Source organism: Typopeltis vanoorti, chromosome 11 (assembly GCF_054136105.1).
Source record: "Typopeltis vanoorti isolate ZY-2024b chromosome 11, IOZ_Tvanoo_1.0, whole genome shotgun sequence".
In the NCBI taxonomy this organism is placed as follows: domain Eukaryota; kingdom Metazoa; phylum Arthropoda; class Arachnida; order Uropygi; family Thelyphonidae; genus Typopeltis; species Typopeltis vanoorti.
In genome coordinates, this window is record NC_143559.1 from 136625748 (window position 1) to 136649045 (window position 23298).

General features: G+C 35.6%; 1 protein-coding gene across 1 annotated transcript in view; it reads right to left on the reverse strand.

Annotated features, from left to right (window-relative positions):
- The window catches only part of Chc (clathrin heavy chain), a 533133-nt gene that overhangs the window by 317507 nt on the left and 192328 nt on the right, over positions 1-23298 (reverse strand). Inside the window, exons 12-13 of the mRNA XM_090400150.1 lie at positions 4980-5117; positions 4805-4897 (exon numbers count right to left, since the gene is read on the reverse strand). Coding sequence (XP_090256276.1) covers positions 4805-4897; positions 4980-5117 — 231 coding nt within the window. The remainder of the gene's footprint in view (positions 1-4804; positions 4898-4979; positions 5118-23298) is intronic.

Genomic DNA, 23298 nt, shown 5'->3' on the forward strand with positions numbered 1-23298 from the left:
CTAAGGCACTTTGTACCATATCAATCCACCTATATCTTGGTCTTCCTCTGGGTCGTTTTCCTGCCAACCTGGCAGAGAACACTTGTTTTGCTAATCTTTCCTCTCCCATTCTATTTAAGTGACCATACCATCTGAGATTAGCTCTGGTAACGCATTCCTGGATGCTGACAATGTCAAGTTCTTTCCTAATATCCTCATTTTTAATATGATATTGCCATTGATGCCATCTGTTCACGCCTCTCAGGACTCTCATATCTGCGGTCTCTAGTCTTTGGTCAAGTATTTTACTTCTGACCCAGCTCTCAGATCCATAAGTTAAAATTGGTTTGAACACTGTCTTGTATACAGCTAATTTAGTGTTCCGACTAATTTCTTTCTTATTCCATATGAATTTATTCAATTGACTTCCCACCATACCAGCTTTGCTGATTCTGTTGTCTATTTCTATATTTAGTTTACCATCTTCAGTAAAAATTGTGCCTAAGTAGCTGAAATGTTTTACTTGTTCCACAAGTTCTCCATTCACAACACAGTTGACATTTTCAATGATTCTACCTATTTTCATTGTCTTTGTCTTTTTATTGCTGACCTTCATACCATATCTATTACAACAGCTGTTCAATTTAGTCAGAGAATCTTGCAGACTTGTAGCGGATTTATTTAGAAGTATAACATCATCCGCATAAAGCAAAGAGCTGACATTAACATCTCCAATTTTGATATCAGGTTTAATACCACATTCCTTCATAATGTGATCCATATAGATAATGAATAACAGAGGGGATAATGTACATCCTTGTCTCACACCAGATTTAACATTAAACCATCTTCTTGTACTTCCTTCAATTCTAACTGCTGACTCACAACTCAAATAAAGACTAAGTATTGCTTGATATAATGCCCCATTGACACCATATAACTGCAGCGTATTGAATAACTTCTCTCTTGGCACTTTGTCATATGCCTTTTCCAAATCGACAAAACTTAAATACAGATCTTTGTTTTATTCCCATGCTTTCTCGACTATTTGTCGTAAAGTGAAGATCTGATCCTGACAGCCTCTATTTGGCCTGAATCCAGCTTGTTCTTCACCAAGCTTTTCTTCCACAATTCTTCTCAACCGTTTCTCAAGTATACTTGCATAGATCTTGCCAGGAACACTCAGTAGGGAAATATCTCGCATTCAGTTTTATTTCCCTTTTTATATATGGGTACTATGAGAGCTCTACTCCAATCATCGGGAATTCGTCCCTCTGTCCAGGCTTTCTGAACTATGCAGTGCAGCCACTGTAAGACTCTTATACCACCATACTTCAGCATTTCTGGTCAGATATCATCTACTCCTGCTGCCTTTCCACATTTCAAGCCTTTGATGGCTTTTTCGAATTCAAGTATGGATATGTATTCCTGACTGCATGCCTGGTCAGTGTTTTTTTTATCACTGCTTGTTTCATTCAGCAGTTTTTCAAAGTAATTACTCCATACTTCAAGGATATCTTTTTCTCCTGTTTTCATTTCACCTTTATCATCTCTAATTCCTTTTACAACACTCTTTCCTCCATTCCTAAGCTTCTTCAACAACCTCCAGAATATTTTGCCACCTTCTTGATATTTATTTTCTAATTCTTGCCAAAGTCCTCCCATGACTTTTGTTTAGCTAGTGTTACACACTGTTTAGCTTTCTTACATTTGTCTCTGTATTCTGTAAGAGTAAAAGCCGACTTATTTGCCAGGAACTTTTGATATGCTTCCTTCTTTTCCTTCACTGCCTCTTTAACTTCCTGTGTCCACCAGGGAGTTCTGATTTTTTTTATCCTTGCATACAACCTCACCACATGCCTCTCTGACAGAATCAATTAATGTTTCCTTCAGAGTTTGCCACTGAATCTCCACGGTTTGATTCCTGTTCTCAAACTCTTTCATTTTCTTTTCAATAATATTTCTGTATTTTAGTCTACAGTTCACATCTGAGAGCTGCTCAACTTTTATTCGCTTTAAAACTTTCTTACATGTTATTCTTTTCAATATGAAATTCAATTTTATCCTGCTCAAGACTAAATAGTGATCACTTCCAATTTCAAATCCTCTGTACACTCTGGTGTCCTGCACCAAGGAGAAAACATCACTATCAACAATAACATAGTCAATGAGACTTTTCTTATTCCTAGCCTCTTCTCTCCATGTGAATTTGTGCACATTTTTATGTTGGAACATGGTGTTAGTAATAACCAGTCCATGTCCTGAGCAGAAATCCAACAGATATTTGCCATTATTATTAGCTTTGCTCTTTTCTCCAAATTTTCCCAAAATATTTTTGTATGTCTCACAATCATTTCCTACTCTGCTATTTAGATCCCCAACAAGGACCAACTTTTCCTTTTTCATTGTGTCAGTTGCTTTTTCTAAAGCCTCAAAAAATTCATCCACTTCTACCTTAGTAGAACCTTCTATGGGACCATAGGCACAAATAAGTCTCATTGTCCAGTTCCCCATTCTCATATTTGCCCACATTACTCTACTTGAGAGTGACTGCCATTCAAGAAGATTAGCCTCGTATTTTGTGTTGAATACTATGGCTACTCCTTTTCCTTGATCGTCATTGCCTGAATATAACATTTTGTATTTATTGCTCAGAAAGATCTCACCAGTTTTGGTCTTTTTTGTTTTAGTCACCCCTATTATGTCGATCTGGTACTTATCTAATTCCTCAGCTAGCTCCATTTCTTTGCCATTCAGGCTTCTTACGTTGGATAGTACCGATCTTTAACTCTGGTGATGTTGAGTTGGGGTTTGTTTTCAGATTTGTTCAAGTAGCTGACTTTTCGCTGTTTGCCCTGGTTCCCTGGCAAAAACAATGGGGGCTTTGATTATCCGGGTGACGCCCCAGCCGGCATGAAATTTTGTCATGTTGTACCATCATTTTTTATTTTGGTTTAACCAATAAGAATACAATTTGGTCGGCTAAATCCCAAATTGCCAGCCCATCCTCGTTCGTTCAGTATCAAAGTAGATACCTAACAGGGTGCACCACGAGAAGGAGAGGATTGGACATTAGGTCAGAAGCCCTGGTCGGTTCTCCGCATTCCTTTAAAGGCTATGTGGAGGTCTCCTCTCAGTTATACAGCTTTGACCCTTAAGCACCCCAAAATTCCTGCATTGTTTCTCTAATAATCTGCTTTAACTTTGCTATCTCAGAGATCAATTCATTTTCAATAACCTCCTCAACATCTTCAATAGCTTCCGTAATGGGGCAACAAAAGCTATTCATATTCTTGACTTCACTCTCTTAGCATTACATTTCTTGTGTTTTTTTGGTGCCATTTTAAACTAGATTTAAAATTCTAGTTTTCTCATATTCATAATTTTAAAGTAGCAAATATTCCATATTCAAAAGCTTAGCTTAACTGTTACACTCTACTTCAGTAAATGACCATAGAAAAATACGAAAGTGGCACATTCGTGACTTTAAAATGAGTCAAACATTGATTACCTTGGGATAATGACCAGTGCTAAATTATGAATATGTCATAGTCAACACTTTAAAGCATCTTATTTTCTTTGGAGAAAGAATTGATGATTTCACCATTCATTCTTGTCCAACTCTGGTAACTTTGTAAGCAATTGTTTCTTGCCACATAGCGTTTTGGTGATATTCTTTCTTTCTTACGGGGTAGTTTGGCATTGATGTCCCCAACCCCTCCCTATTTCATCCGAGCTTGGGACCAGCACATAGCTGAGCATATGGTTGGGTCTTAAGTATTCATGGCTGCAAATCCATGTGTGTTAATGGGGTTAGTTTGCCTGTTCTGAGGGATGAAAAACCCAAGTTTCTGGGTGAAAGCACCCTCTACCTCTGTATGAAATCAGCTAACTCATCTTTAAGTCGAACAGATAAAGATTCATGTCATGGACAGGAATCAAACCCAGGTCTTTCTGGCCAAAGGGCTTCCTTTATATAGTCTGGTCTATAGAGGTTCTAGAAAGAATATGAATGTATAAAGAAGTGAATAAATTTGTTAATTCAAGAGTGAAAGAGCTCATTTGCAAAAATGCAAAAAGGTTATTACTAGAGAGAAACATTCAATGTTTTGCAGCCATCTATACTACCTGAAATGCCACTTAAAAGTACCAAAAATGAAAAATGATTTTTTTTCCCCTTTTTATTCACTAATTTAGCACAATGATGACAATATGGTTAAGTCAGGAAACAAAGAAAACATAGAAAACTGAATAACAAATTCAAGCTATGAGAGAGGAATTTAGACGACATGGGTTGACAGGGAAACTTGGCACCAGTGAAAGGTCTACAAGTGGAGTAGCCTAGTAGTGATCCATCGCATTAAGCCTTGATCAAACAAATTCCTAAAGAAATATATGCAGATTTTGTCACCTAGGTGCCATGAACTTTGGAGGAAATCCAGAGAAAAGGAATAATTTACCGAATTTAGTGATCATGTGGAGAAGAGAAGGGAAACGATTAGATTTCATGAAATAAAATGCAGGATATTTCTAATGATGAGATAGGAAGTCACCCTGGGAATTCTCATAAAGGAGGGCATGCTTTATTTGTAGAGTAAAATGAATTGCAAGGTATAAAGAGAAGTTTGAGAAGCATTTTTTGTTGGTCATGTTTAACTTTCCCTGTAGCCAGTGATGCTATGAATCCACAGATTCAGAAATTTAAAAATAATAACTGCAACAAAATCAAAGTAAAAACATTAAATTTGTGATTTAATAAATGCATGCTGAAATTGAAACCGTCTTAATAAAATTTATTGAATCACTTGGTTTACTGTGTACTTACCCTTTGCAGTAATCCAGCTTTTTCACATAACTGGGCAATGTGAGCTCTGTCATAATGAGTAAACATCTGATTCCCAAGAATGGCATCGGCTACCTAGTGATGATAATAATAAATGAAAAACGGGTATTTATATTCAATACATAATCTTCATATAATTACACAAGTCATAACTAACCTGTGGAGCTGTTACCAGGTTCATCTCCAATAAACGAGTTTGCAGATGGCCTTCAGAAGGTCTGTTATTTTTAAGAGCATCTAAGAGGAAAGCTGTGCACTGTTGAACCAAATTTTGTTCCATAAAGATATCCACAATCTAAAAAACAATTAACAAAATTCAACTGAACATCTATGAATATACAAAGTACCATATAGAACTGTATGAGCAAGCATGCACACATACAACACAAAATATGCAATTACAAATGCTTTCCTAACTTTTTCTCTAAGTATAATAGTTTTACTGACTATAAAATATTATATAATTAAATCAATAAAAGTTTCACTATAATATTGTTAACTGATATATAATCCACAAGGAATTTGAAATAGCAAGTGATCATTTAGCTAAGAGCAAACTCACAGCAAGAATATGCACAAAAGTTCACAAGAATGAAAAGTTGGGAAGCATTTAGAGTGAACGGTACTCCAATATACAATTATTGGAGAAAATATGTTGCAAAACAATAACTAAACCATAAATCAAGAGGCACAATCTGAAGAAGACACAATCTGAAGAATCCCAAGAAGCACGTGTTCACAAGGTGGAAAAATCCTAAATTTATGGTAAACTCAAAGGCACTGCTGTAAAAAAATGTCAAAAGTTCTTGGCAAGTCAACCGGTGCACTCAGAGAAAATTGTAAAAGCAGCTAAACATGAAGACTGCAGTAAGAATATAGAAAAGATTAATCTTGGCAAAATATTCTGGAGGCTAATGAACAAGTTTAGAAATAAAGTATTACAGTACTTTCCTTTATTTCTAAACTTTTTTTCATGATCTGATTATTTTAGAAAAAGAATCAGATGAAGACAAACTGAAGATATTACAGATGTTTGGAGAAATTTTTAAGTTAAATGAAGGAAGAGTTTTCAAAGACAATTATGTCAATGCATATACTTTTAACGAGAAAAATGTACAAATATTTCAGCTTGAAACCCACAAGTCATCTTCACTGTAGGAATGGTTGAAAAAGGTAGAATGCTAAAAATGGATCATTTCAAAAGATCCAGAGGCATGTGACTACATCAAGATATGCGTATGATACTTAAACTAGTGATGACTAAGAAAGACTATATTTTTGGTAAAGAATCATTTTCAGTTCTGGCAGTTCACTAAGACTGTGACCAAAAGATTCTATATTTGGTATCCACAGTATGCTGCACCATGCTGGACTTCTCAGGTTTATTATCAGCAATATAAGATCGATGCTTCTGTTTTTGCTTGTCCACAAGAATGACCAGTTTGTCTAAAATAAAGATTATACTCAAATGGAACTTGGTACATTTTTGAAAGGATAACATACCATCTATCCTCCTCTTACCATTATAAAGAACCTCTTACCATTATAAAGAACCAAAATTTCGTCTCGTCTTTGTATAACAGAGACAACTCACAATAAGAAACATTATACCATGCTTGCCTCTGGGTATTATAATAATGCATTGTAAATATATCTAATATTTCATACTATGAGAAAACAAATAAGTATACATTTTGTACCACTCAAAAATTAGTTAAATAATAATGGAAGTGTAGACCTGTAGCAAAATTTAATAGAGCATTGTGTACTAAGAGATATAGAATGTTAGCACAAGTTCAAGATGGAGGGGGGGAAGTCCAAAGGTCATGGAGCAGCAACGCGGAGGAGCGGTTCGCCCCAAGCAATCGTGTGCCATCAGTGCACGTGGGATATAGCGGTGAAAGCTGGATGCCGTGACGTGAGCCCACGTGAGTGCATTGGGTGGACATCGCAGAATGCGAGAATCGTCGAGAAAGAAAGGTAAAAATATAAGGGTCTAGCACCCCTGGAAAAAGGATTTTTGTTCCTGGATCTCCTGGTGTTTGTCTCGCGTTGTCGTGAGCAGGTGAAGGGTGGCAGTGCCTCCATTCCGGAGGGTTTCAATAGAGGCAGTGGCGGAACTAGACGTAGTATCTCCATGGAAGGAATAAGCCCGGCCGTCCATAGAAAGCCAGATTGAAGCACATGGACATTTCATCTAGAGAGAGGAAGATTCCGGTAGACCTTTGATGTGACACAGAACCAAGGATAGATAAGTAAACTTTATTTGTATTTTGCTGATTGTGAATGAAAGATTTGTGCCACATTGTAAAAGCAGAGGATGGAACATTAATGAAATTAATTAGGACTGAACTGCAGTGATCTAGAGAGGGTTACCTTAAAGTTTGTCACCTATTGTGATAGAGTTACATAATATGTTCTAGGAGGTTAAGAATATGTTTATAGTAAGGAATTGCTTTCAATGAAGAGATTGTAAAAGATATAAATGCTATCTTGTGTGGTTCGATTGAATTACTAAAGAAATTAGAGAGTTATTGTGATAATCATGCATGATTAAGGTATTTAAGGGTAAAAATAAGAAATCTTACTTCATAGATTTACAGTTAATCAGTTTAAGTATACTTATATTATTATATTGTTCTAATTCTGTCCGGACTGTCAGGAACTCCCTTAAGGTGGGAATTAAGCTTATTGTATTATATGTACATATTTATGATATCTAATAAACCTTGCTTTTGTACCCAACTAAGACTATCTGTGATTTCTGGAATCCGATGCACCGCTTATAAAAACGTACCACGAACTTAGACGGGAGACTAGAATAAGAATAGATTTGGCCACGTCTGAGAAATTAGAAGGTATCACGTCTTGGGATCACCTCTTGATTAATAATATTGTTTAATCTAAAAGCGCTAAGTGGCGCAGCAAAATATAAATTTCTTAGTGTTTTATGAGAGGGCGATCTCAGACAATCTGATACTCTGGTATTGGTTCGATCTCGAGGCAATTCCTTGTTCCCCAGAGGTACCACGTGATACCCGAATGAGAGTTTAACAGGGATTTGACCCAAAGACTAAAGAATAGATATACGAGTAGAAAGTAAGACACAACATCCTCCTCTTACCATTATAAAGAACCTGCTAACATGCGTACATGCACGCACACACGTTCCAGTCCTCAAGACCTTCTGAGCTAGAAACTCTTAACATCCGAATATTATTATCATAAATGGTTTCCCCCAAAAAACAACTACAACACAACTGATTCCTAGACACTAATTCTAAGAAATTGTATGAAGAATTCTAATTCCTTACACGTCCAGCATCTCTCAACCTGGTTCAAGAATATTAAAATACAGATAACTCGTTATATGTGGGAACCTTCTGAAGAATTACCACATATTGAAGCATATAACATGGGATAATAAAGTTGCATTACTAAGCAAGTGAGATTCAGATCTGCCAAGATTAATTTAATCGACAATGCACCTATTTCTCTCTCACACACACACGCGAGAAAATCAGAAGAAATTACGTTACTTACAGAAGAAACAGAAATTGAAAACTAACTCCTTTTTCTTAAAAAAACTTATTAATAATGGTTTCTCTCTTAAGAAAATTGACAAATTTCTTTCCCCCAGTCACTCAACTACTTCTGAAGATCCCTCTTCCCCAAGTGCCTTCATCTCTTTGCCTTACATCAGCTCTATTTCACCAAAACTGTCAAAGATTCTCAAGAAGTTTAACTTCAAAACTTGCTTCACTACGCTTCCAAAACTTCGTTCAATACTTAGCAAACTGAAAGAGAAACATCTTCCAACTCAGTTTCCAGGAGTGTGCAAGATTTTATGTGATTGTGGAAAGCCATACTATGGCCAGACTGCTAAATCCATCGTTCTACATTTGGAAGAACATTGTCGAGACATCTCATATAACAGGACTAGAGCTCTCTCTAGCCACGTTCTCTTTTCAGCTAACTCAGACGAAGGCTGCCAACACATTGTGAACTGGACTCAAACTTCTAACATCCATATGTGCTATGATGAACTCGAGAGAAAGATTGTCAAATCGAGTGAAATTTCTCTAGATTCTTCTCATATCAACAACAGTCTGAGTTTTAATCTCTCTGACGCACACATTGCCTCTGTTCAGTACTGGCATACTCGCGACAGCACGTAGTATACGTTTGTTTGGAACTCAAGCTCGCATTTTGTTTTCAAACACGCTACTGTCTTTTTGTACTTGTTCTGTTATTACAATTTTAAGTCTCTGTAATTCTTTATATACTTCTTTGATTGTGATACCTGAAGATGTTGATCAATTCAACAAAACTAGTAGTATCTTTTCAAATATATCATGTCGTCTTTTTATCTCTCGGTATTAATCATTAAAGGTTTTTCATAATATTCCAACCGAGTAAAAATGAATTCTCAAAATATATATATAAAGGCATAAGAGCAGTTAGCATGTATAAAACAAAACGATTAACGTAGTTCTTTTTTCAAGATCAATACATTGTAACCACATCTTAATTGCATCTTTAGCTGGCATGCTGAAGTTGATGTGAAGGCTGCTTTTTCAATAATCTCAACTGAATTGTTACTATGGTCATGCCGAGATTTGTGGACAATAGCACTTTTATGAATTGTATCAGCATTTTCCAGGACCTTTTCTTTACTTCGTCTTTTTTTTTTTTTCCCCCCCCTCTTGCCAGATATCTTACTCAAAGGGTGCAGAAATTATTTACAGATGAAGACAATACAACATAGACCTCAGAAATGAGGCCTAATAAAGACAAATAGAAAACAAGAGATACATATATGAATATTTCCACACCTTGGATAGGAAACAGTGATGGTCCTTATGTACTAAAATGGAACTATATGCAAAAACGCACATAAAAATGTATAATGAGAGTCACCTGAATAACTCGATACCAGCATTCTTTCCTATTAATACTTTCATCTCGGCTACCTTCCTCTAAAGACAAACTGGCTCCTCTTACCCTTTCATGCACATACTAAGTTGCACAATTTTTATTTTTGAGAAACTGGTTGTTCTGTAGAAAAACAAATACAGGAGCATCAATATTATAATCACTTATAATAAACCTGAAGAGTCCAGATTAGCAAAACAAGTGTTCTGTCAGTTAGCAAGAAAAAAAACCCAGAGGAAGACCAAGATATGGGTGGATTGATACAGTAAAAAGTACATTAGATGACAGAAATATAAGATCTGATAATGTTGGAGTCTTGACAGATAGCAGATTGATTTGAGAAAAAATGTTGATAGAAAGTTAGTAATTGATGCAAGTTTTTCGTGTAGTACTATCATAATATCATGTACACCTCTTGAGGGTACATGTCAGGAATTTGATGATGAGTTCAGAATGAGCCTTACAGTTTTTTTTCCAGGTTATGGATACTACTAAACAATCTGGTATGAACATGAATGCCTCAATGTTGCTTTAAATATGAAAACTTAGGAAATGTGCGAAGTCCTAGTGAATTGCCCAAATTTTAATGTATCCCCACCTTTTAGTATCATTCATATCTTGCTGTAAGTTGCATCATGTGTTCATATAATGCTGATGAAAATGAGAACTTACTTCATATGCCAAAACCAAAATGTTTTAGAAATATCACCAGCAAACTTTTCCCCATTGTTCAACAGTTCTACACTGATTAGAGAATAGAGAAATCTGTTAAATTCCAAGAGAGGATATTAGATGAACTGGAAGCAACTGATGAAATGCTCTTATAACTTTCGAAATAATAATAAGCATTCTAACTTGTCCAACTGTTCCTACAATGTGGATGGCTTGTTAGTTTCGAGTCAAAATATTTGTAAATGAAATATCATTTGTGTTTATATGTTAACATTATATGAAATGAAATAAGTCACAGAATATAGTAGAAAATATTAAGTAGGAATGTAATGAGGAGTATACACTAACAATTGTCCGGACACCCCCTGTTATTTGAAGTTATGGAACATCCCAGATTTGCTAACATAAAAACCGGCATACACATAAATTAAAGATACCAAGAAATTATATACTTGATTTAATTCTTTATCCAAGTGTAAGCAAACAAAGTTTATGCCTGAAGTATTTTCAAAACTGGAGGCAACTCATATATAGAAGCTAATGGACTTCACTTGCCTTAGTATCCCATAATACAAGGATAAAGGATTAACCCAAGTATATAATTTCTTGGTGTCTTTAATTTATAGTATAACTAATACTGTGTGTGTGTGTGTGTGTGTGTGTGTGTGTGTGTGTGTGTGTGTGTGTGTGTAACACGTGCGTGCATGCACAATCAATACTAATGGTAGAAAAAACCATCAGAAACAGAAGTTAGAGAAAATAGTAGAAGTGTTCAAATATACAGGTATAAAAGCAAAATTCCAAAGGCAAATCAAATTCTAGATTACTAGAATAGAGCTCTCAGAGCATCCATCTGTGAAAAATGGAAATAAAACATGAAAATTTGAGAAATTTCCCAAACAAAAGTTCAAGGTAAGATTAATGCAAGCATAGAGGAATTATGCTTAATACAGAATACTATTTTACACAAAATGGTATTCAGGGTTACCCAAGGATCCCCTACTTAAGGGGAAACTAGTTTCAGATCTGGAAAAGGCAAGTGACAAGGAGAAAAGAAAAAGATGCTCAAAATGCTATAATTATATAAAGTAAACTATTATGCAAAGCTATACAGCCTATACTTAAGTTGCAATCACCAGTAAAAATTAGAAATAGGAAGATTAAGACAGGTATATCATATCTCCACTATCATGTACATGGATCACATTATGAAGTGAAATTCAATGTAATTTCAGAATTGGAGATCTCATGTTAATCTTTACTTTTCAGAGTAATGCTAATATTTATAATCCTAATAAAGAGTATGAAGTCTGCAGAATTCTTTAAATTAAATAATTCTAACAAACTTGACATGAAAATCAACAATAAACTATGAAATGGAAAGGAAGATGGAGAACTAACATCCTCAAATAAGATACCTAAATAGCTAATAAATTCAGATATTTAAGCACATTTTTTAATGATGATGAGAAACTGAAAAATATAGAATTAGGCCCAGATGTTTAAAATTGGATTCTTTTTTTTTTTAATTTCTTACTCGTTAAAAAAAAAGCATATATCCAAAAAGTTTCTATACTTTATGAGAGCCTATGTGAAATATCAAGGTAAAGAATTCAAGCCAAAAAGTCCTTTGAAGTTTCAAGAGATCTCCACCCACCCACCATGCAGTCACATGGATACCTACAATCCAGGTGGGAGGGTTCTCCAGATAAAGGCCACATAACACTAGCAGTAAGTGATTCTGAATGTCAAATTAAATAGTATGGAACAAATTTGATCGGCTCGCTCCACTGTAACGAGCACACCCATCAAATTCCTGGCATATATAAAATATTACAGTAGTACTACATGAAAATTTTTCATCAGCAACTTCATAATCAGAACTCCAATATCATTGGATCTTATTTCAGTCTAAGGCACTTCATACTGCATCAATTCATCTAGATTGTAGCATTCCTCTGAGCCTTCTCAAACCATCTGAGCATAAAACCCTTTGCCTAATGTTCCTTCTCTCTATTCAAGTAACCATACTGTCTTAGATTAGTTCAGTTCACACAACTAAATGTTAACAATGCAAAGTTCCTTTCTAATATTGTCAACATTAGGAATGAGGACCTAACTTCTATATGGGTAGTTCTACCTTTACAAATTAATTGGTTCCTGGTAACTGTTCGCAAATCTGGAGTTTATTTGCCTTAGAAATAATGCTATAGCAAGAGTTACGTTTATAAAAAGGAATATATAAAATATAAAATGAATATTAAATAAGATAATACTTTATTGGCAAAAGACTTGCATATTTGAAAAACATAAGAAAAATTTACTAACACCATGTTCCAACATAAAAATGTGCACAAATTCACATGGAGAGAAGAGGCAAGGAATAAGAAAAGTCTCATTGACTATGTTATTGTTGATAGTGATGTTTTCTCCCTGGTGCAGGACACCAGAGTGTACAGAGGATTTGAAATTGGAAGCAATCACTATTTAGTCTTGAGCAGGATAAAATTGAATTTCATATTGAAAAGAATAACATGTAAGAAAGTTTTAAAGCGAATAAAAGTTGAGCAGCTATCAGATGTGAACTGGAGACTAAAGTATACAAAGATTATTGAAGAAAAAATTAAAGACTTTGAGAATAGGAACTAAACCTTGGAGATTCAGTGGCAAGCCTTGAAGAAAACCTGATTGATTCAGCTAGAGAGGCATGTGGTGAAGTTGTCTGCAAGGATAGAAAAATTAGAACTCCATGGTGGACACAGGAATTTAAAGAGGCAGTGAAGGAAAAGAAGAAAGCATATCAAAAGTTCCTGGCAAATAAGTCAGCTTTTGCTCTTAGAGAATACAGAGACAAATGTAGGAAAGCTAAACACTGTGTAAAACTTGCTAAACAAAAGTCATGGGAGGACTTTGGCAAGAATATAGAAAATAAATATCAAGAAGGTGGCAAAATATTCTGGAGGTTGTTGAAGAAGCTTAGGAATGGAGGAAAGAGTGCTGTAAAAGGAGTTAGAGATGATAAAGGTGACATGAAAATGGGAGAAAAAGATATCCTTGAAGTATGGAGTAATTACTTTGAAAAACTGCTAAATGAAACAAGCAGTGATGACAGCACAGTGGTAAAAAACACTGACCAAGGATGCAGTCAGGAATACATATCAATACTTGAAGTAGAAAAAGCCAAAGGCTTAAAATGTGGAAAGGCAGCAGGAGTAGATGATATTCGACCAAAAATGCTGAAGTATGGTGGTATAAAAGTCTTACAGTGGCTGCACTGTATAGTTTAGAAAGCCTGGAGAGAGGGACGAATTCCCGATGATTAGAGTAGAGCTCTCATAATACCCATATATAAAAAGGGAAATAAAACTGAATGTGAGAATTACAGAGGTATTTCTGTACTGAGTGTTCTTGGCAAGATCTATGCAAGTATACTTGAGAAACGGTTGAGAAGAATTGTGGAAGAAAAGCTTGATGAAGAACAAGCTGGATTGACACCAAATCGAGGCTGTCAGGATCAGATCTTCACTTTACAACAAATAGTCGAGAAAGCATGGGGATATAACAAAGATCTGTATTTAAGTTTTGTCGATTTGGAAGAGGCATATGACAAGGTGCCAAGACAGAAGCTATTCAATATGCTAGAGTTATATGGTGTCAATGGGGCATTATATCAAGCAATACTTAATGTTTATTTGAGTTGTAAGTCAGCAGTTAGAATTGAAGGAAGTATGGGAAGATGGTTTAATGTTAAATCTGGTGTGAGACAAGGATGTACATTATCCCCTCTGTTATTCATTATCTATATGGATCACATTATGAAGGAAAGTGGTATTAAACTTGATATCAAATTTGGATATGTTAATATCAGCTCGTTGCTTTATGCAGATGTTATACTTCTGAATAAATCTGCTACAAGTTCGCAAGATTCTCTGACTAAATTGAATAACTGTTGTAATAGATATGGTATGAAGGTCAACAATAAAAAGACAAAGACAATGAAAATAGGCAGAATCATTGAAAATGTCAACTGTGTTTTGAATGGAGAACCTGTGCAACAAGTAAAACATTTCAGCTACTTAGGCACGATTTTTAGTGAAGATAGTAAATTAAATATAGAAATAGACAACAGAATCAGGAAAGCTGGTATGGTGGGAAGTCAATTGAATAAATTCATATGGAATAAGAGAAAAATTAGTCAGAACACTAAATTAGCTGTATAAAAGACAGTGTTCAAACCAATTTTAACTTATGGATCTGAGAGCTGGGTCAGAAGTAAAACACTTGACCAAAGACTAGAGACAGCAGATCGAGTCCCGAGAAAGATTAGAGACGTGAACAGATGGCATCAATGGCAATATCATAATAAAAAACGAGGATATTAGGAAAGAACTCTACGTTGTCAGCATCCAGGAATGCGTTAGCAGAGCTAATCTCAGGTGGTATGGTCACTTAAACAGAATGGGCGAAGAAAGATTAGCAAAACAAGTGTTCTCTGCCAGGTTGACAGCAAAACGACCCAGTGGAAGAGCAAGATATAGGTGGATTGATACAGTACAATGTGCCTTAGATGATAGAAATATAAGATCTGATAATGGTGGAGTCTTGACAAGTAACAGACTGATTTGGAGGAAAATTGTAGATAGGAAGTTAGTAATGATGTAATTTATTTCATGTAGTACTATCATATGCTGTACACCCCTTGAGGGTATATGGCAGGAATTTGATGAAGAAAAAACTAAATAAAAAAAGATTCTTTGAAAAAAAAAAAAAAAATAGCTCATTTCTATCTCTAGGCGAATCGGCAGAGAACAAGGTAGTAGGAGATATATTTGGAAGCTTTGGTGCATCCCCCCCCCACACACACACACAAAAAAAAAAGACCGAGTGTCATCTGCTTCATTGATTTTCTTTTCATTTCATTTAAAATAGCTCAACAGCAAGGAGAAGCATTATTCATTTCACAAAAATTTACTAAATAAAAGTGAAAAAACGAGTTGGAGCTTCATATTCGTTATCTTCTTTGTCTTTTTTTTTTTTTTTTTTTTTCTTTCTTGTTCCTCTAACTCAAGGAGTTCATCAGGTGAGAGTTCCATAGTATGAGATTGAAACAGCTCGTTATGATCTGAAACTTCCATTTGCAACTGGTTAGCCATACTAAGATAGCTCGAGTTTCAGAATTCATAATATTTGTCGAGTCTTCAAGGCATTCGGAATGATCGTTAAACTGAGGACAAAGTTTATGCCATACTCCTTTCATAGTTTTTTTTTTTTTTTTTTTTTTTTTTTGGAAACTTTATTCGAGGCACTCTACATCACCTGAATAATGTTTAAAATGCTGAATCTCTTCCAAAACTCTATGACAGAAAAGTTTCCATCTTTATCAGTTGCTTCTACAAGTGTTTCAAAAGTCTCTTTGAGATAATGTGCTTTAAACGCCGCAATCACTCCCTGATCCTTTGATTGTAAAAGATAAGTTGTATTTGGAGATAAAAAGACTATTTTTACATTAGGACAAATGTAAGCTACTGGTGAGGTATGGCTAGGTGCATTGTCAATTATCAGAAGCACTTTAAATGGAATTTGTTTTTGTGAGCCAAGCCTTTTAATTTACCTTCCATATTACAGGGAAAGTATCTTTACTAATTCCTTTTAAGCTACTTGGATTTTACAAATAAAGGTTTTAACTTGCAATCGCCAGCAGCATTTCCTCCTAGTAACAGAGTGATGTTTAAAAAGTTGACAATAAGGATTTTTCTTTTACGATGCAAGTTTTTGCAAGCATCCGTTTCCAAGAAGTGTCTCATCAATGTTAAAAATCTGCAATGGGAAGTAATTTTCTTCTTTAATTATTTCTTCTAATTTTCTGGATAAGATTTTGCAGTCTGACTATCGGCACTTGCAGCTTCACCTTGTACTTTAATGTTATGCCAACCTGTTCACTTTTTATAGTAGTCAAATACCACTACTTGCAGTAAAAGTCTCTTTGCAGTCATCCCCTTTTTGGTCTTTCAGCATTTTAAAAATATCTAATGCTTTAGTACAAATCGTTGCATAGATAATAAGCATGTTTAATCATTGAGTCTGGTTGCTTATCCAAGCAGTTAACAGTTTTTCTATATGAGGAATTATACTGTCTGTTTATTATGCAACCATAAAGACTGCATAGATTATGCATTTTTTACTTCTTTCAAATATTTTTCTTTATCCTTTACGATGGTGGAAACTGTAGAAACAGCAAGAGAAAATTTCTCAGAAAGAGCTTTAATCAGTGCTACATGCTTAATGGCTGGTAATAATTTCATATTTTTTTTCCTCTAAAGTAATTGTTTTCTTTGTTTCTTTCTCTCATTTTCCGGTTTTGCACTGTTGCTTCTTTTTGAGATTGTTGGAAAAGTGAAAGGGTTATATGCTAGCCTGGTTGGCCGAGTGGTTAGCATATCTGCTCTCCACCCAAAAGGCTACAGGTTCAAATCCCACCACAGGCATGGATGTTTGTAGTTGTCTGTAAAAATACTAGTGGTGGTGGTGGGCGGTAGATGACATTGGTGTAGAAGATGGTAGTTGGTTTGTAGTAGTAGGTGTCCTCCCTCGATAAGTGTTTGGACTCCATGGAGGTGTCACGTAATAGTAATAACAGTTAAAAGAAAACGAAGTAAAAAATCAGGTGTAATTGAAGAAAACTATGAATAACATATATCGCCAAGGTTCGTTTAACTGATCATTATGTCATTATATACTGCGTAATTCCCTGCACATGCCCCTAATTGCCTTTGCCATGCACAATTTAAAATAGAAATTCCAATCCAAAAAATTCTTAAAGATAAAAATTCGTAAATTGGGAATTCGTAAAGTGAAAACGTCTGCATTTAGTTTGCCATCTTCACTTAGAAAAGTGTGCCTAAATAGCTGAAATGTTTCCCTTGTTTGATAGGTTATTTTATTCATGATAGAGTTGTTTTTAACATTTCTGCCTATTTTCGTAGGTTTCACTTTTTTTTTTTTTTTATTGATTTTCATGCCAAATTTATTACAGATGTTATTCATTTTAGTTGAAAAATCCTGTAGACTGAACATGCTTAGGAATGGAATATCATCTGCATAAAGAACTGAGTTTAATATTGCCAATTTGAATATTAGGCCAAATGCCACTTGACTTCATAATGTAGTCCACACAGATGAATAATAGTGGGGATAATGTGCACCGTCTCACAAGGTACACATTATCTCTAAAAATTAGATGTGAGACACGGGTCTCGCACCTAATTTAACATCAAAACCATCTTGTGCCTTCAATTCTTGCTGCTGATTTGCAATTGAAATATAAACTATGTATTGCTTGATATAATATACCATTTACACCATATAACTGTAGTGTTTTGAGCAGCTTTCTCTTGATACAATAGTCTCAAGTATGCTTGAATAAATCTCACTTTGAATATTCAATATGAAATTCCTATAATTCTCAATTTTATTTCCCTTTTTATAAATGGTACTATTACAACTACTCTATATGGATTTTGACTGCAACCACACCATCTGGATTACGCAGTGTAGCTACTAAAACTTTTATACCTCCATATACGAGTATTTCTGGTTGAATATTTACCATGTTTATTTTAACTCACTTTTTCCCCGAAAATCAAAGCTAAAAAATCATGGTGCAAGATATGTGGGGATTTTCGGAAACTAAAGTTTTCAGGAAAAAAACTGAAAATGGGACTTGCCAAGAATCATCTATCCGTTATTGCTACTTCTGGCCTCAAGAGCGATTTCCTTGTGTGCATCGTCAAAGTCCTTTTACAATAATTTATAATACTTGAGATATACAATGAACAATCCTTCGCAAATGACTAATGAGAAGTAAAAGCAGAGCACGAAACAGACAGCAATGGTAGGCCAGTCGAGAGAGTAGCTATAAAGATATGCATATGATTGGTGTGGTATTAACAAAAGATCGAGTGACCCAACAACAAAGGCAAGCCAACAAGTGTTGAGTTGAAATGCTAATTCTCTTCAGCTGAAATCCATAATATCTGAAACTGCCATAATAACATTCACTAATATATTTCTCACTTTTAAGATGTTCACGACGGACTGGTGTTTTGCCAATTTATTGTTTGGATGGAACTTCTCATTACAGTTTGTGTGTCGCTTCTGCGTCTTTCAATTCACGGTATAATTTTATTTGAAGTTAGCCTTTGTGGTCTGACTTAATGACATTGAAAATTTCAAAGGCAATCAAACAAGCACTTATTTCATGTAACTGAAAAATTGGACAATAGTTTTTAGTTAGATACTGTGTTTGCGGTGCAACATGTGATTTTGCTCGAGTCTATACAGCATAAATTCTGTGGGAGGGGACATGTGATTCATTAGTGTCGTTTTTATCCCAGTTGTCTCTAATTGTACTATTTGTTGAGAAATATATTACACAGACTGCAAATGTCTTCTCTGTACCTTATTCAGTGATACAATAAAACTACTTGTTTTTCTTGTGTCTGCAGTATAATGGCTGTTGGGGAAGAGTGTGTTGTTTACAGTGGGGAGCAAGTTACTATCGTCCCGACATGAATGTGTTTAAACTTTTTTTTTATGTGCAAGGTATAAGCGAAACGTTTTGATTTTTTTTTTTTTTTTTTTTTTTTTTTTTTTTTTTTTTTTTGTAAAGTAAAATCAGGGGTGGGGGTGAGAGTTATATTTGAGTAAATACAGTACTTCAAAAATTTGAAATGGTGCCAATGTCTTTTTCCACCTCACACATTGATAGGTACTCTGGATTATAATTCCTCATTACTATTTTCTGCCACTATTCTGTTAGTTCTTGTTTCATTCAGTAATCTTTCATAGTAATTATTCCAAAGAATATTTTGTCACCTTTATCATCTGATTCATTTTATAGTGCTCTTTCCTCTATTTCTAAGCTTTTTTAGCAGTCTTAAGAACATTTGTGACACCTTCCTGATATTTATTTTCTGTATTCTTACAAACTACTTTGCTAAGCACTCACAATATGCTTTCTTCTTTTTCAATGACTGCCTCTGAGTCCCAAGAGGCAGTCATTGAAAAGCTGACCCAGAGGTCAGCTTTTCTATCTTTGCAGACAACTTTACCACACACTTTCCTCAATGAATCAACATTTTCTTTAGTTTATTACTGGACTTAAAATTTGATTCTTCCATCAAATTCTTTTATTTTTTTTTTCTTTAATATTTGAATCTACAGTTCACCTTTGATTCTTTATAAAACTTTCTTAAACACGTTTCAATACGATATCCAATTTTATCCTACTGAAAACTAAAATGATCATCACTATGTACAATATTTCATGTCATACATGGGTTCTGAATGATCATAAAGATGATTCAGAACCCATAATATTTGGTCATGCTCAGATATTTGATAATGTTTGAGCCAGCATGAAATTCAATCATGTTTCAAGATTTCTTTGTATTTTGGTTTAAGCCAATAAGAATATCATTTGGTCAGTTAAATTCAAAATGTCAGCACATCCTCATACGTTTGATATCCAGATGAAAAGGCTAATTGGTGTAGTGTTCCATGAGGAGAGGATTTGATATTAAATTAGCAACCCAGTCAGTTCAACATCCCTTAAAAGGCCATATGGAGGTCTCCTGATGTTTTAACTTTGGACCCTATGCAAACACTGTGCGCTTCCAAGCAAACTCAATATTGGCATTAATATCAAAGTATTTCAGCACACACACACACACACACACACACACACAACAGTATTGTTTTTAATTATTTAACAATAAAAAATTAATTGAACTATATTCTTCAAATTAAAATATTAGCATAATATATTAACCTTCTACGTGTGGACAGACTTGTGTTCGTCGAACATATTGTTTATTATTTTAACGGTATAATAAAACACAGAAACTAAGTAAATAATTAATTTATTAACTTGATGCTGATATTTCGCTGGTATTATAACCAGCATCTTCAGAGCACAAAAACACTGTTTGTCACAATACGCGAGACTAAAACAACATGGTGTACTTAAACAAAATTGTAGCAGCAACACAAAGACTAAAGTCCTGATTTTGGTGCCCTCTATCTGAAAATAAAAAACAAAAAAAAAACACTATCATATATTACTAGAGTCCTAGAAAAGTGCTAGTTTTTTTCTTAATATGACTGTCTCCCAGATCTTCGGCAAGTTAATACAGCCATATTTGTTGAGATTTGGAGTGTGTTTTAGGGCTTCTGTCGCCTATAAGAACAATCTCTCTGATTTATATGGGTTTCTGTGTAGTACTTTGTGTTTTTCCAGTTGATCCTGTGTGCAGGGGTATCCAGAGCATGGTCTGCTAGGCCCGACTTCCCATAATGATAATTCCGGACGTATCGTTTATGTTCGCTGATGCGGATATTCACAGTTCTTCCTGTTTGACCGTAGTAGGCTTGATTGCATGAGCAGGGTACTTGGTAGACTCCTGGATGTGATAAAGGAGGAATGCTGTCCTTGGGTGAGCGGATGAGGGTGGCTAATTTGCTACATGGTCTGAATGTGGTGCGTAGTTTATGTTTATTGAGAATTCTTGAGATCTTTTCGGATGTGCCTTTAATGTTTTGTTGTAGTTCTCTGTGGTGGATGGTGGGAGGGGTTTCTTAGGAGTGTTTAGTATTTTGTTTATTTTTTGTGGATTGTAGCCGTTGGCCAAGAAGGTGTGGCGTAAGTGAGTCAGTTCAGCGGTAAGAGCCTTGTCATTTGAACAGATTGCTCTCGCTCTATGGGTTAGCGTTTTTAATATGCCATATTGTTGAGAAGGATGATGGTGTGATTGTTTGTGTAAGTATCTGCCTGTATGTGTGGGTTTTCTGAAAATTGAAAATGATGAGGAACCATCTGGGAGACATGTGATGAGTGTATCCAGGAAGGGCAGACTGTTGTTGGCTTCCAGTTCCATAGTAAAGTGGATTTTTGGATGTTGGCTATTTAAATGTGCTAAGAATGTTTTCAATGTCTCAGGACCATGTGGCCAAATAGCAAGCACATCATCAACATAGCGTAGCCAAAGTGTTGGTTTGAGAGTGGCTGTATTGATTGCTTGTTTTTCCAGGTGTTCTATGTAAAAGATGGCTTGGGGGGGGGGGGGCACGGCTGTCCCATCAATTTGTTTGTATATTTTCCCTTTCCATGTGAAATATCCTGCATGTATTGTGAATTTGAATAGTTCAAATATATCAGGGGGGAAGTGTGACTTCAGTAGATTGAGGGTTTCTATTAGTGGTACATTTGTGAATAGTGAAGTGATGTCAAAGCTTACTATTAAGTCTGAGCTTTTTAGGGTGAGGTGTTGCAAGATGCTTTTTAGGTGTGCTGAATTTTTGACAAAGGAGGGAGAATTGTTAGTGAGAGTGGCTAGTAGCTTCGCTAAATGTCTAGCCAGTTTGTATGTGGGACTATTTATACTGTCCACAATTGGGCGTAGGGGTGTGCCTGGTTTGTGAATTTTTGGTGATCCATAGATCCTCGGTGTTTTAACATGGAAGAGTTTGAGTTTGTTAACTGTGTCTTTGGGCCAGGAAGTGACTTTTTTTTAATAATTTTCGTGCCTTATTCTTTTGTGTGTTGGTGGGATTGCGATCTATAATTTTGTATGTTGACTGATCTTGTAATAGTGTGTGCATTTTGTTTTCATATTCAGTTGTGTCCATCACCACGGCTGCATTTCCTTTGTCTGCTTTTATTATGGTAATCTGGCTGTTGTTGTGTAGCTCTTTTATAGCAATGAATTCCTTATGTGGGATATTATTTTTGGGAGGCTTGGACTTGATTAGGATGTTGGCCACATCTAAACGTATGTTGTTAGCTATTGTTGGAGGCAGGTCGTAAATTCCTCGTTCGATGGACGCCATTATTTCAGCTTTTGGAACTTGCTTGGGAGTTATGGCAAAGTTGTGCCCTCGACTTAAAGCAGTCGTGGCTTCTTTGCTTAAGGTGAGTGACGATAGAGTCACGGCGACGGTCTTGTTGTAATTGCGGTCGTTGTATGGTGTTCCGTTGTTGTAGATTTTCGAACTTCTTTTGGTGCCGGTTTTTGACTCTGTCAAATTCTTTTTTTGCCGTTGTGTCGGTGATGTTCTCTAAGATCTGCCAAAGTTCCGTATTTAGAATATTATGCAGTGATTCTCGTAATACCAGCGAAATATCAGCATCGAGTTAATAAATTAATTATTTACTTAGTTTCTGTGTTCGATTATACCGCTAAAATAATAAACAACATGTTCGATGAACACATAAGTCCGTCTACACGTTTAGGGATTCTTCACGGAGACGATATCGTATGCAAGACACGACGATATGGTAAGTGGAAGTTGAAATTGGCGTGGCAACTAAACAGGTTAGCCTTCTTAAAGAGGTGCCGAGACACCAAATTAATACCGAACTGTTTTCAAATCAAAAACAAGTTCCACTCGGCCAAAGCCCAACGCATCTATAAACGAGCGAGTGTAGCGCTTCTACGCGAACAAATTAACACCACTCGCTGGGAATTAGCACAAGCAAATACAACCATCAGCGCATTACGAGAATCACTGCATAATATTCTAAATACGGAACTTTGGCAGATCTTAGAGAACATCACCGACGCAACGGCAAAAAAAGAATTCGACAGAGTCAAAAACTGGCACCAAAAGAAGTTCGAAAATCTACAACAACGGAACACCATACAACGAGCGCAATTACAACAAGACCTCGTCGTCGTGAATCTATCGTCACTCACCTTAAGCAAAGAAGCCACGACTGCTTTAAGTCGAGGGCACAACTTTGCCATAACTCCCAAGCAAGTTCCAAAAGCCGAAATAATGGCGTCCATCGAACGAGGAATTTACGACCTGCC